The 15,614-nt window shown below is 42.8% G+C and overlaps 1 protein-coding gene across 3 annotated transcripts in view; it reads left to right on the forward strand.

Moving 5' to 3' along the window:
• OSBPL5 (oxysterol binding protein like 5) overlaps window positions 1-15,614 on the forward strand; it is a 180,400-nt gene that overhangs the window by 143,327 nt on the left and 21,459 nt on the right. For all 3 annotated transcript variants that reach the window (XM_069857726.1, XM_069857727.1, XM_069857728.1), the window contains exons 8-9: window positions 4,642-4,813; window positions 14,485-14,704. In XM_069857726.1, coding sequence (XP_069713827.1) covers window positions 4,642-4,813; window positions 14,485-14,704 — 392 coding nt within the window. The remainder of the gene's footprint in view (window positions 1-4,641; window positions 4,814-14,484; window positions 14,705-15,614) is intronic.

The following is a 15,614-nucleotide window of genomic DNA, read 5'->3' on the forward strand; positions in this document are numbered from 1 at the left end:
CAGTGCCTCACCACCCTCACAATAAATAATTTCTACCTAATATCTAATGTCAATCTTCCCTCTTTTAGCTTAAAACCAGTGCCCCTCATCCTATCACCATGCACCCTGATAAAGAGTCCCTCCCCTTCTTTCCTGTAGGGCTCCTTTAAGTACTGGAAGGTTGCTGTAAGGTCTTCTTGGAGCCTTCTCTTCTCTAGGTGAACAAGCCTAACTCTCTCAGATGGTCTTCATATGGGAGGTGCTCCAGCCCTCTGATCATCTTTGTGACCCTCCTCTGGACTCACTGTAACAGATCCATGTCGTTCCTTTTCTGAGGACTCCAGAACTGAACGCGGTACTCCAGGTGACGTCACAAGAGTAGAAGGGGCGATCTACTTCTTTGACCTGCTGGTCACACTTCTTTTGATGCAGCTCAGGATACAATTGGCACATTGTTGGCTCATGTTGAGCCTGTATTTGTGCTTGGGATTGCCCTGACCCAAGTGCAGGACCTTGCAGTGGGCTTTGTTGAACTTCATGAGGTTCGCGCAGGCCCACCTCTCAAGTCTATCCAGGTCCTTCATGATGATGTCCCTTCCCTCCAGGATGTTGACTGCACCACACAGCTTGGTGTTGTCAGCAAACTTGCTGATAGTGTGTTCTATCCTACTTTCCCTGTGTCTTGACAAAGATGTTAAACAATGCTGGTCTCAATACTGACCCCAGCACAGTGTCGCTGGTCTCCACTTGGACATTGAGCTGTTGACCAGAGCTCTTTTGAGTGCAACCATCCAGCCAGTTCCTTATCCAACGAATCTTCTGCCCATCAAATTTGCGTCTCTCTGATTTAGAGACAAGAATGTTGTACGGGACAGTGTCAAATGCTTTGCACAAGTTCAGGTAGATAATGTCAGTTAGTCTTCCCTTATCCACCAACACTGTGGCCCCATTGTAGAAGGCCACCAGATTCATCAGGCATGATTTGCCCTTAGTGAAGCCATGTTGGCTGTCACCAATCACCTCTTTACTTTCCATGTACCTTAGCATATTTTCTAGGAGGATCTGCTTCATGATCTTGCCAATCACAGAGGTGAGACTGACTGGTCTGTAATTCCTGAGTCTTCCCTTTTTCCTGTTTTAAAAATGAGAGCTATGTTTCCCCTTTTCCAGTTAGTGGGAACTTCACCAGTCTGCCACAGCTTCTCAAATATGATGGATAATGTCATAGCAACTTCGTCTGCCAGTTCCTCAGGACCCGTGGATATGTCTCATCAGCTTCCATGAACTTGTGCACCTTCAGGTTCTTTAGATGGTCTCACACCTGATCTTCTCCTATAGTGGGTGGCTCTTCAATCTCCCAGTCCCTGCCTTTGCCTTCTGTGACTTGAGTGGTGTGTCTTGAGCCCTTGCTGGTGAAGACTGAGGCATTTTTGTCTGACTTCTTCTTTGTTGGGATGCATCGCTCCTGAGCTTGGAGGAAGTGATCCTTGAATACTGACCAGCTTTCCTGGGCCCCTCTTCCCTCCAGGGCTTTATCCCATGGTAACCTAATGAGCAGACCCCTGAAGAGGCCAAAGTCAGCACTCCTGAAGGCCAGGGTAGTGAATTTGCTGTGCACTCTCCTTGCTGCCTTAAGGATCTTGAACTTCACTATTTCATGGTCACTGCAACCAAGGCTGCCCTTGAGCTTCACATTCCCCACCTTGTTGTTGAGAACAAGGTCCAGCATAGCACCTCTCCTCGTTGGCTCTTCTGTCACTTGGAGAAGGAAGTTATCATTGACGCATTCCAGGAACCTCCTGGAATGCTTATGCTCTGCTGTGTTGTCCCTCCAACAGATCGGGATGATTGAAGTCCCCCATGAGAACCAGGGCTTGTGAACGTGAGGCTGCACTCTGTCTACAGAGGGTCTCATCTACTTGATCTTGCTGGTCCGATAACTTGTAGAAGACCCTCAAGATAATGTCACCTGTCCGTGCCCTCTCTTTAATCCTGACCCATAGGCTCTCATTCAGCTCCTCATGCATCCCCAGGTGGAACTCCATGCATTCCAGCAGGTCATAGATATGGAGGGCAACACTCCTTCCTCGTATCCCTTGCCTGTCCTTCCTAAAGAGCCCATATCTCTCCATTCCCACAGTCTAGTCATAGCATCCATCCCACCGTGACTCTGTGATGCCAATGAGATCATAGCCCAGCAGGCATGCACACGTCTATAGCTCCTCTTATTACCCATGTTACCTGTGTTTGCGCAGAGACACTTAAGTTGGGCCCCCAGGGAAGCTGACTTACTGGCTGGAAAACGTTTGTGTTGCTCTTTAGGTGCTTTCCTGCAAACCTGTGACCCTTATATAAAAATATCTTGAGAAATGCAGCATTTTCAAATGTGAAATCATGTGGTCCTCGCTCTGCAGAACTGGAGAAGAAAAGCAAAAGTAAAGAGAGAGGAAAATCAAAAGAGGTTAGCCTAAGCAGGGAGTGTGTTCTATTTGATATAAACAAATGTTAGTCCTTTACCGATTGCTCTCCAGGTGTTCAGAGTGGTGCGCACTCTTTTGCAGCATGCACTCCCTTGTATGGAATAGCCTGAAACAGGTTTTCCTCTTGGTGGGTTTGAGGGAGAGGGGATATGTAGGAAGAAGTGTATTTGTGCTCAGTGCAGCCATTAACTCTGATGGGTTATCCATGCAAATCCTCTACATGGTGTGAAGGGGATAAATCTCTGTGTGTAAAGCTTTAATGCAAGAATATTTGTTAAACACAAAATAGTGTGAAATCAATTCCAACAGCCTTCAGCCTTCCTAATCTTTTATTAACCATTATGTGTGATGTTATTATTAATTCGTAAGCTGATGCTGAAGGAATTTACGAGATTAAATTAGAATAAATTTGGGCTCTGTGGTGTTTTTTGCTCAGTGTTCAAGCGCAATTCTTCAAAGTTTTTTGAATTTTTTTCTTTTTTTTACTGGTTGCAGTTTTGTATCAAAGCGAGCACTGAAAGCTAATCAAATTTTAAACAATTTTTTATATATATAAGATCTGGATTTTTTTTGAACTCTCATTGATATTCTTATGGAGCCAGATTTTGGTTGTATTGAAGCTGATTGGAATTTTGCCCAAGAGGACAGCAGGATCCCAATGAGATTTACACATATGCTTGAGCTAAGTCTGTGGCAGAATTGAACGTAACAATCGAAACATTTCCTAAATGGGACCTAGGAGTGAATGTGATCCAGGGAAAACCGGCTTTTAGCACTTGCCATTGCTAGAGCAAAGTCCTTTTGTTTTCTCCACTGCCTCTGAAGCTCACTGCCAATTATTGCAAAATATGGTCTGAGGAATGTAATGAAGAGGTCTGTTTTACATGCTTGAAATTAGAGGATAGCTCCCTTGATACTTCAGTTCTTGAATTTGCAGGTGTCCTGGCTTCATTAATGACTGCACTATGGAAGCAGGCTATTTTCAGGTGCTTCTAAGAATACAGTTAACACCAGTGTTGTGGTAGTTAGGCTTTAATACTAACACACAGCTTTGTAGAGTGGTATGGATTGTTGCAAAAAGAGCCAAGGGTCAGTTTGTATTCCTGTGCTCTTCATTTGCTGCCTGCCTGTGGGACCTACACAGTCCATAAGAAAATCCAGTGAGGCAGTGTGTTGGAATTGCCATAGAATCTTGTCTCTGTGCTATGCTTACAGTTTCTGGTATTTGCAAAGTAGACCCTCCAGGTAAAGATTTTTTTGTGACAAGATAAGAAAAGCTGATGTTCCACACAGATAATCTGATAGACTAGGCAAGGAGAAGGAGTGGAGAAAGCAGAAAAAATTTAGAGACGGAGAACAAATAAACAGCCTGACAAGTAACTCCCTCTAGTCTTAATCACTCTGGTAAGCATTGATCATCCTGGCTCTTGTTTGGAGTGAATGTTATTGCAGCACTACACCGTGCACGGGACCCCCAAGCTGCCTTGTAGTTCAGTCATCCTGCTGTAAGCAGGGTCCTCTCATGCACAGCGCAGTGCCTTTCCATCTCCCTGCCATTGGGTGGTGTGTGTGGTGGGATGCCAAATGCTGAATGTGGTTTTGGGGTGTGTTAGTTGCAGACATGAGCTGCCAGGTGGTTTGAAAGCATCATGCCTGTACACATTTCCTGCATCTTCCCAATGAGGGTGGTGAGGCACTGGAACAGGTTGCCCAGGGAAGCTGTGGATGCCCCATCTCTGGAGGTGTTCAAGGCCAGGTTGGATGGGGCCTTGAGCAGCCTGATCCAGTGGGAGGTGTCCCTACCCATGGCAGGGGGGTGTAATTAGATGATCTTTAAAGTCCCTTCCAACTCAAACCATTCTGTGATTCTATGATCTTGGACGAAATCAGGAAGAGGCAAAAGAGGATGTGAACAGGTTGTAGGAAATCAGAAGAAGAGTTGCTGTTATCGAAGGAGGGGTATGGTGAACTTCTCTCCATATTACTCATGCAGCCATTAAACCACACCATTCCTGGCAAGATAACCTAAGGGTTAAATATATGAAAAATAGATTATTGTTCACAGTGACTTCCTGAATTATATATGATGAGCTTTACTCCTAGGCAAGAAGCTTTTGAGAAGCAATGCATGAACTGTCTTATTTACTCTCCTGTGCTTAAACAATTGCTTTTGTTTTCACAGGCCGATGCTGGCTGGATGCTTTGGAACTTGCCCTGCGTTGCTCCAGCCTCTTCCGGCTCAGTGCTTCCAAGCAGGGAAAGGATGGAGAAATGAACTGTTCAAGCGACTCTGCGCATGCAGGGCTCAACCACCTCTTGCACTCAAGCCCTGTCTCAGACCAGGAGTTCTTCCAGTAAGATGGGGCTGTCATGCTCACACTAGGTCATTCTTTTAACTTTAGCGTAACCTAGCCAGAGTCCACTAAGGAAAGTTGTTTAAAAAGCAGCCTGTATGTTGTTCTGCTGCATCCATCACTAATATATGGCTTTGGTGCATGTTAGGTGTGTCATCACCTAGTGCTTGAGCACAGAGACTGAGGGGAACCTCAGCGGAGTTCATGTGTACATAAATAATTTTCTGTTGTCCCCTGATTGGGCCAAAATGCTGTCTGGAGATGCTGGCCATGAAAAATGGCTTGCCTGAGTAGAGATTGCAGAATTTAGCTACTAGAGTAGACCTGTAGTTGCACAGAAACAATCACTAGCAATATCTCTCTGTTGGCTAACACATATGGCTCTGAGTCTGATATATTTTTTAATAATGTGTTCTCTTTTCTAATAATACTGTGTTGTAGTCAGCAATGCGCACACTCTACATCCTTAGTTTTATAATTACTTCCTCTCTCTGCAGGGGTTTTGAGTGGTTTTCGATGTCTTCCTTGATGCATCAGATAATTTTTTTATATAAAGCAAAAAAGAAGTCCCCACAGCCTTCTTTCTATTCATATTCCTAGTATTACTGCATCAACTCACATCAAAGCTCTGTAAGCATTAAAAAACTCCAGGCTGTATCTGTTTCCTATAGCTAAATAGGCAACCTGACAAATCCCTCTGGTAAAGACGCTTGGCCCTTGGAGTGAGAACTGGCAGATGTAGTGTCTCTTTCTAGTTCTGCTGATACAAATTTCATTTAGGGCTCACAGCAAAGCACCACTGGTTATGCAGTTTTTAGGTTAGCAATTCTTGCAGTCTGCAAAGATGATGTCTCGTACAGTGGGACCTCACTTTCAAGTGGTTACTTAGGCTCTGTTTTTAAGTATAACAACAGCAGGAATCTGAGTCACAGCATTGAGGTTTTTGTGGTCCCATGGGACCAAAGAGATGTTGCCCTTTGTTCTGAACGGCTCTGGTATTCCCAGCATGTGTTCTCCAGTCTAGCTATTTGGGTTTTTAGCTAGAGTTTAAAGAAGAGCTTTGCTGAAGAGCAATGGGAGAAGAGAAGGAAATCTGGTGCATTACCAGGGCATGTCGCCTTGTACTAATACTTCTATTGTTCTTGGGCTTCTTCCTTAATACTTTACTTTCTAATTTCTTTCTGCCTGAGAGAGAGTCCCTTAGGACTGTGCTTGCTGTGAAAATGAATCCAGGAATGCAGTGGACTCATTTTTCAGCTGATGGATGTGCATACAGAAATCCAGTATTAAAATGGAGCCTGCTGCACTGAGAACATTCAAGGCAGACTTTGCAGTAACATGGTTACTGTAAGGAGGTGCAGAAGATAGAATTAAAATTGTATTAAGTATTTCTGCAAAATATTATGAGTAAATAACACTTAAATGATGCCTCTGACTTCTTAGTTGTTCAACATTAAAAGCCCTTTCGAATTATGGGGTTCAAAAGTAGTACACATGGCAGAGTTTTCAGCAGGACAGAGCACCCACAACTGGAACCAGACTTTTCTGACAGGATCAGATTTTAGTTGAGTCTGGTTCAAGCTGTGTGCTCAGTGTCTGGTTGTCTGGACAGTACACACTGGTTTTAATCTGTACTCAGACTTTCCCCGGTGCTTAAAGCCCAGGGGAGTTTGATGGCTGTGGGACAGGAGGATGACTTGCTGTCATCCCTGGAAGAATAAAGGGCATTTAAACAATGGAGAATGCAAAACCAAAACTGTGCAAGTGCTGAGCAAAGAGGTTTTGGTTTGCCACTGACAGTGGTTTCCTCATAGGGATTCAATCATTCTAATTAAATGCCTTCCCTACAGGGAATCTTACCAATTAAATTGGCACACTGTTGTTAGGGGACCAGTTAATTACATTTAACTCTATCTTCAAATTAGCCAAACTGTTCTGTCAAGAAAAGAAAAAGAAAAGGGAGATGATGGATATAATAGGGAGAACAAAACCCATGGGAGCTGGCAAAGGCGAGTCTTCCATTGAGCCAAGGTTCCATTTGTCTGCTGGCTGTTTTGCTCCTTTCCTGCTGGGAAAGGAGTCATGATTACACAATCATTGTAAAATCCATGTCTTTAGTGGCGTATAAAAATGAGAGAGAGAGAACTGTGCAAGTGAATCAAAAGCTAAAGTACTGTGTAAATTTGTGATTTTAGACGAGAGGCATTTAAGGCACCAGGCACTTTTCTTTTTAAGTTGTAGTTCTTGTGGCTTCCGTTATCTCCAGTGACACCAGGACCCTGGCTAGTTTACTTGTTTGACAAAAGCCAAATGCATTTTTTTTATTTGCTAGAGGAGTGATATCAAACCCAAAGTAGTTCTAGTCACTGAAGTTTCCACTAATGCCTCTAGAGAATAAAGCACTGATGTAAGACTGCTCCAATATGCTGAAACAGTAAATTAGCTGCGGAAAATGCCAGGTTATTCATGTTCATCTGTTGTTGACTTTTAGCTTAGTCATTCCCTCCCAGCTTTTGAAGCCTGGTCCAAATCCCATTGGAAGCCCCTGGGAAGTCTTTACATTAATTTTAGTTCAAGATCATGGCATGGCTTTTTTTTATTTATTTATTTTTAGCATATTGTATGTATTCCATGATGATTCTTTTTGGGGGAATAGAAGAGCCTGGCTCCTCCTCAATACCTCATTTGCTCCTCAGTATGAGGAGCATCTGTTTCCCCTTTGGTTATCCAGAATGGCTCCTTGTCTCTGGATGTGTTAAGTCTTGCCTTGTTTGTGTCTGGTGAGTAGTTGGTTCACAGTTTAGTGGGTTTTCACATGAATTTAATTCCCTCTTGTATTACATCTGAAATCACAGAATCCTAGAATCCTAGAATCATTGAATCATAGTTTGGGTTGGAAGGGACCTTAAAAATCATCTAGTTCATCCTTAGAAGTAATGGAGAGGAGCAGAGGAAGCTAAGAAAAGAGTCTTTTGCTCCATGGAAACTTCAAATATTTACTGAATGTGAAGCAGGTGACACTGAAAAACACTTGCGTATCTTACAAATGTGAAATAGAAACAAGCACTACTTCTCAGCCATGAACCAGAGGACTTAAAATAAACTATTCTTTCAAGCATTTTTACACCTCTGGGTAAAAATTTTTACACCATTTTCCCTGGGTAAGTGAGCATAGCAACCACAGACAAACACATATTTAGCTAATCATTGAAAAATTAAGAAATAAATTATGTATTTAAATGATCAGCAAGTAATAGCTAATAATTGCCTGGACCTACCATCCAGAAAATATCTGTCCTGAGAGTGCTATACTTTGCGTTTCTAGTGTATTTGGTTATCAGTCATTACACTTGCAGGTTGCTAGCCAAAAAAAAAAAACGAACTAAATTCCTGGCACTAGACTAATGAAGATATATAATGTCTAATAGCAAATTATTAGTGCTGGAGACAATTGATCATTAACTGTCTGATTTATGATCTTATTTTTATTTTACAGTGAAATCATAAATTAAAAAAAAACCTTGTAGTTTATATATACACATGTAGATGCATATGCAGACATACATAAATACACCAATGGAGTTAAAAGAAAAATTTTTCTAAAGGTGCCATTTGTGGCGTGTTAACAGGCACGGACTCAGCTTTCATTTCAAGCTAAGACCAAGTTTATTGTTACAAGCTCATATTTATACCTTAGTGAAAATGTCAACAACAGTCCTGCAAGTCTTTCATAAAAATTTCCACAGCATGTTCTTCTCCTTCCAAGCTCCTCGTGACCACTGTTATTGTTTTCATGCCTTCTTGATTTTGCCCCTGATGTTGAGTCTTCTCAGGCCAGAGGCTCGCTGGTTATCAAAGCTCTCTGCAGTCTGTCTCCAGAGGCTCGGCAGCACTCATGGTCATTTTTTGCTCAACATCTCTTCTGACATCTCCCCCTTTTTTGTTTTTGTGAACTACTAATATTTGTCTTAACACTCTATGAATCAAGCTTTGCACTAATTTGATTAAGCAAGGCATACAAATCAATATGCTAGAAAAAAACCAAGTAAAATCATAAAACCTGTCATGATTAATTTTATAATCCAAGGTCCAATTCCAACAAAATGTCCTGCAAATGTATTCCATTCATTCTGTATTTGCAATTTTTCTGTTAAATCTTCTAAGGTGTTAATACTTTTATTTATAAATTCTGAATGGTCTGATAAATTAGTCAAAAGACTAGATAAAGCTGCCAATGTGGCATTTGTTTGATGACGGTGAGCCAAAGTGTGGTTTAAAATCATAGAAACATTCGGAGTTAATAATGTGAATTTACCTAATGTACATGGGCCTCCTGAAATATAGGAAGGAATACCTTCCCATGCTCTATCTCCTCAAATAAGATACGGTTCTTCTGGTAATTGCAGGGAGATGTTGTTGGATTTGGATATATCTGCAGATATGTAATTACATCATATAAAATCATATCAACACACACTAAGTAAGGAATTAACATTTTATGTAAGTGTTACATTTTTTTCTTATATAAGTAAAATATTTACTAAAATCTACTTTTATCACACCTAATGAAGAACATCATCTATCAGCAAACTCACTAAAGAGGTGCCAAATGGATACGCTGTAGTTGCTACCGACAAACACAATGAATCTTGCTATGCCATATTGTCAAGGGTTACCCAGATGTTTTCTTGGGATTGTGCGGGGATGTTTAGCCTGGAGAAGAGGAGGCTGAGGGTGGATGAGGTGCTGAGGGGCATGGCTTAGTGATCGATAGGAATGGTTGGACCCGATGATCCTGTGGGTGTCTTCCAACCTGGTGATTCTGTGGTTCTGTGAATGGTGGTTGCTTAACACGAAATTCCCACAATTATTGCAATGCAGGTTGCACACATCTTGCTGGCATCCATTGCAGTCCATGATCTGTAGAGACACGAGTATACCCTCGCCCCCACGTTATTAATGGCTGTGGACCTTCCCATTGTCTCGTTTCTAAGTTACGTATCATTACTTTAGCTTTACTCATGTTATCGTATGATTTCGTGATAAAGTGTCACTCTATTGGGGGAATATTGTTTTGGCAACGATTTAAAAAATTTAGAACATACATAGCTTTTAATATTCTCTCTTGGGGGGCGTATCCCACGGTCCCCCTTTTTTGTTTTAACAACATATTTTTTAATGTACCATGAGCTCGTTCAACTATGGCTTGCCCTGTCGGTGAGTGAGGAACACCTGTGATGTGTGTGATTCCCCATTGTTGAAAAAAGGAGTTTTTTTATATTGGAAACATATCCTGGGCCATTGTCTGTTTTTACTTTTTTTAGCACCCCCAAAATAGGAATTGCATATAACAAATGGTTTTTTACATCTTTTGCTCGTTCTCCCGTATGTGTGGAGGCAACAGTGCAGGTAGAAAAGGTGTCAGTTGATACATGTACATATTTTAGGCGTCCAGACTCGAGGTTGTGTGTTACATCAGTTTGCCATATTTCAAGTGGACCTAATTCACAAGGATTTAAACCATCAAAAGTAGTGTTTGGGATTAATTGACAATCAGGGCACATCTGTACAATTTGTCGAGCTTGCTCATGAGTTAACTGAAACATTTTCCTAAGGACTGTATTACCTTGGTGATAAAAACCATGTGACATACGTGCTTGTTGTAATGTGTCTGGAATGACTGCAGGGGCTGCCAGAGCATCAGCTCGGCGATTGTGTTCAGCCAAATATCCTGGTAAATTTGTATGAGAACGTACATGCATTATAAAGTAAGGTTCATGTCGATTGTCTAACAGATAATTCAATTCCTTTAAAAAAAGCTTGTAGCTGTCCATTGTCTACATACTTTAAATAGGCATTCTCCAAGTGTGAAACAATACCAACAACATAGGTTGAATCAGTAACAATGTTTATGGGTTGTGAAAACAGCTTAAAGCGTCTAACAACTGCAGCCAATTCCACAGTTTGAAGTGATCCTGACACTTGACAAATGTCTGATTTCCACATGTCTTAGAATCATAGAATCACCAGGTTGGAAAAGACCCACTGGATCATGGAGTCCAACCATTCCTGTCAAATACTAACCCATGCCCCTCAGCACCTCATCCACCCATCCCTTAAACACCTCCAGGGAAGGTGACTCAACCACCTCCCTGGGCAGCCTGTCCCAGTGCCCAATGACCCTTTCTGTGAAAAATTTTTTCCTAATGTCCAGCCTAAACCTGCCCTGGCGGAGCTTGAAGCCATTCCCTCTCGTCCTGTCCCCTGTCATTTGGGAGAAGAGGCCAGCACCCTCCTCTTCACAACCTACTTTCAGGTAGTTGTAGAGAGCAATGAGGTCTCCCCTCAGCCTCCTCTTCTCCAGGCTAAACAACCCCAGCTCTCTCAGCCGCTCCTTGTAAGACTTGTTCTCCAGCCCCCTCACCAGCTTCGTTGCTCTTCTCTGGACTCGCTCCAGAGCCTCAACATCCTTCTTGTGGTGAGGGGCCCAGAACTGAACACAGTATTTGAGGTATGGTCTCACCAGTGCCGAGTACAGAGGGAGAATAACCTCTCTGGACCTGCTGGTCACGCCGTTTCTGATCCAAGCCAAGATGCCATTGGCCTTCTTGGCCACCTGGGCACACTGCTGGCTCATGCTCAGTTACTGTCAACCGTTTGTTGGTCCTCCAAACAATCACTGATTTTCCAGTTTTCCCTGATCCATCTGTAAGAAGTACCAACGCTTCCTTCTCCCCGTATGCCATTTGCTGCTTGGAGTACAATTGCTGGAAGACAGCTAAGCTGAGCAATTCTAGTGCCCCTTGACGTAAAGTGGGGAGGCACAGGCGTCCAAGCCATCGCTTGTATTGTTCCCGTAAAATCGGCATCAATCAGTCCCGGTAAAACAAACAATCTGTGCTTTGTGATAAATGATGGTCCAATTAACAGTGCACTAATTCCGCTTCCTAAGGGGCCTTAACTGCCGTGCGGATGAGCTGAACTGCAGTGTGACATGTTCCTGTTCTTTGAAGGCAGTTAAACTTGCTGATTCTTGCAGCCCTTGGGTCACAAAGCTGGGAATGTCCCGGGGCTGCTGCAGCCGCGGGAACATCGGCTGCAGAACAGTTAGTGTTCTCTTTTGCAGCTTTTGGAATCTCATTTTTCGCTTCGGAACTAATTGGCGTCCCGTGCGCAGGTCACAGGAGAAGGTTGAAACATTTCAGCTTCCCCCCTGCCACTGCGCCCCCCTCCTGGCTTGTGCCCCTCGGTCTGAGGGACAGGGGGTAGATGGATCAGGCTCCTTCTCGGTGTCTCTCGGACCCGGATCACAGGGATTGTTAGCATCCCCTTCGGGGGGGTGCAGAGGCAAGCGCAGGCAGTTTAGAGGGGCGGGGGGTTAGTGCAGTTGCTGGCCATCCTGCACTTGGCTCTGAATTATCGCTGCGCTTCTTAGAGCTGACATACACCTTTAGCGCTTCAAGAACATTCTGCCAGGGGCCGAGCAACTTAGTAGCTGTTTTATCTGACCTAGTCGCTTTATCCCATAGTCGAACTCCAATTTTATCCCAGGTTTCTTGTTCGGATGCCGAGCAAACGTCAAAAGGTGGCTCATGATCCTGAGCCCACATCAAAAGCACTTTAAGATCATTAATATCTAGTGTTCGGTTTTGATTCTTTAAAATATATTTAAGTAAGTCAATTACATCTTTCTGTTCCTGGGTTACTGTGTTCCCCATCCCCTTATCGGCAGCTCACCTTCTGTCCAGCAGGCAGGTGTCTGCGGTGCCCCCCAGGCTTCATTTCAGCTCCTCCAAAAGTTCTGCTGGTGTCCCCACCAGACCCTGCTCCTAATGCAGCCTCTGCTCAGACCCAATACGGGTGCCGTTTGTGGTGTATTAACAGGCACGGACTCAGCTTTCATTTCAAGCTAAGACCAAGTTTATTGTTACAAGCTCATATTTATACCTTAGTGAAAATGTCAACAACAGTCCTGCAAGTCCTTCATAAAAATTTCCACAGCATGTTCTCCTTCCAAGCTCCTCGTGACCACTGTTGTTGTCTTCATGCCTTCTTGTTTATGCCCCTGATGTTGAGTCTTCTCAGGCCGGAGGCTCGCTGGTTATCAAAGCTCTCTGCAGTCTGTCTCCAGAGGCTCGGCAGCACTCATGGTCATTTTTTGCTCAACATCTTTTCTGACATAAAGGCACAGAAAGCTGTAGACAATTCTTTCGAAAGAACTCTAGAAACTGAGTTTCTCCAGAAACTGAGCTGTGACTGTCACAGTGTGGCTTGCTTGGCACGTTAGAAATCATGAGCTTATTTCAGTGCATAGCTAAAAGTTTACATCTTCTGAAAAGCTGTTGCCACTTCTGTGTTCTGACTCTTCTGTTGGTTTGGGTTTTTTTTAAAATCTGGCTCTAACTAGCAATGTCTAATTGAGGGAGAAGAGCGGATGGAGACCTTCAGAATTGATCTGTAATCAAAATTAGATCATGCCCAAAAGGGTTCAAATAAAGTCCCATCATGGAGAGACTTCAAGCTTGACAGAACATTCGCATGAACTGAGGAGAGAAATCATGCTTTGATAGGGAGATGGGCTACGGGAAGTAACAAAACTCGTCAAGATCCAGGACATGTTTAGGTCCTCTGAAACTTTTTGTATTACTGGAAATCTTTTTTTATTGTTTTATCTGAGACTAATGTTGCATGAGGACTTGAGTATGAAATTTTCATAGGAAAGTCAAGCACATGAGAGCTAGACTAGGCCATGGAAGAGGTGATGTATGTGCAAAGATATGTATGAGTAAGGAAAACTGAAGCCCGTGCTAAATATCACTTTTAAAAACAGACATTTAGTGAATAATTCTTATCATCTGACCTCTGGCCCATCTAATCATGTTTGCCATCTGTTGTATGAACTGCATCTGCTTCTTCAAATGGGCATCCTATAGGCTATTTGGAAGACAGTTTTTGGCTTTCTCCTCATTCTCTAGAGCCTGGATCACTGACCATGAATCTTGCTACACCTTCCATCCCTTGGATGCTGTTATAATGCTGTTATAATCTAGGTATTCTTACATGTAATTGCCCAATCCATAATTTGAACTTGGCTCTTCCACAGAGCATTATCTGGGGAAACACGTTCCCCAGGTTAGTTTAGGTATGTGTGTGAAAATACTTGCTCCTATTGATTTTTAAATTTGCCTTTTCTATTGTGGGTCTGACTTAAGACCACCATCCATTGAAATAAAGTAGCAGTAGTACTGGAAATAAAATGTATCCAATAATGTCATATTTTTCCCATATGCTGCAATCCACTGATTTGCTTCTGTAAAGGGAAAAATCTCTTCTAATTGATTGACACTTCTCTAATCAGCGGTGTACAGTTGTTAGTGTGTGCTCTGTATCCCTTTGGTGTGTGGGCTCCCATGTGGAGCCACCAGCAATTCTGTGTAAGGGTGGGTAAGTGGAGCTGTGTGGAAGATTTTGCAAAGTGCAGTTTGAAAGGGAGAATTTTTATGGAAAATATATCACTGTTTCAATGATAAAAATGCTGCTATTCAGGAAAGTAGTATTTTACACTCTCCTGGGCTGCGCATCCTGGAGGGTGTTTTTGCCTTATCTAAAAGGCCTCAAGTAATCTGACTTTGTGAATCAAATTGAAGCAAGTAATGAACTGTGTGTTGCAGATTGAATGAATCAGCCCTGGAGAACCACCACCACTTGGAAAACGATGCTTTTTCGGACAAGTCTGAGAGAGACAATGTAGAAGAGTCAGAGAACGAAATGCACGAGAACAGCCGGAAGACAAATGAAAGCGAGAGCGATCAGTCAGAAATCCACGGAGAGGTCTCTCCAGGACGGAAAGGGACAACATATATTGAACAGATCTATGAGGAGTTTGGGGAGGTAAAAGCCAAAAAAGTAATTTTAATCACTGTTTGTCTCTGTTCATAATATTTGTTGTTTGGCCTTCTAGATGCATGGCAGTTAAGAGCCAGTCATGTGAGTTCCAGAGTTTTACAGATAAAGCAGTGTACAGCTTTCTGCTAAATTATGTTGAATTATCATGTGCTCTAATAATTATGCATTATGAACGGCAGCCCCGCTACTGTGCTTTGGCGTGTTTCCAGCATAAGTGATTGCTTTAACCAGTTATTGCATTAAAGAGCTGCATAGCATTGGCACAGTGCTTTGTGGAGCCAGCAGGAGGGGGAGTTATTATTCTGGGCATGTGTCCTGGCCAATTAGGATGCTCAGACCTTGCATGATACAAAATATGATAGTTCCCTTTTTCATTATGCATGCAACATCTTTTTTGTGTGTCCTAAAGGAGCATTTGAGACACTTGATTCCTAAATGACAGTTTCTTGTAGGAAAGCCATTTCTTATGTCATTTAACAGCAGGAGGATGCATTTCTATTCCGCATAAGAGCTTTATTTAGCTGGATGTTACTGCAACACCTCTGAGAAAGGCAGTGGTACAGAGCTGGGTGAAATGTGAGGAACTCTGCTGCAGCACTGGGAGGGGTCTGAGTACTCCCTTGCCCATTGCTTCAAATAAGGAATCTGAAGTCTTGGTGGTGGTTCAAAGAAAACCTCTTTGCTAGAAAGCTGTTTCTTTTTTTAGAATCATGGAATCATAGAATCATTTAGATTGGAAAAGTCCCTTAAGATCAAGTCCAACCATAAACCTAACTCTGCTAAGTTCGGCACTAAACCATGTCCCTGAGCACCACACCTACACATCTTTTAAATACCTCTAGGGATGGTGACTCAACCACTTCCCTGGGCAGACTGTTCCTGTGCCTGATAATAC

The sequence above is a fragment of the Phaenicophaeus curvirostris genome, chromosome 5 (assembly GCF_032191515.1).
Source record: "Phaenicophaeus curvirostris isolate KB17595 chromosome 5, BPBGC_Pcur_1.0, whole genome shotgun sequence".
NCBI classification, from domain to species: domain Eukaryota; kingdom Metazoa; phylum Chordata; class Aves; order Cuculiformes; family Cuculidae; genus Phaenicophaeus; species Phaenicophaeus curvirostris.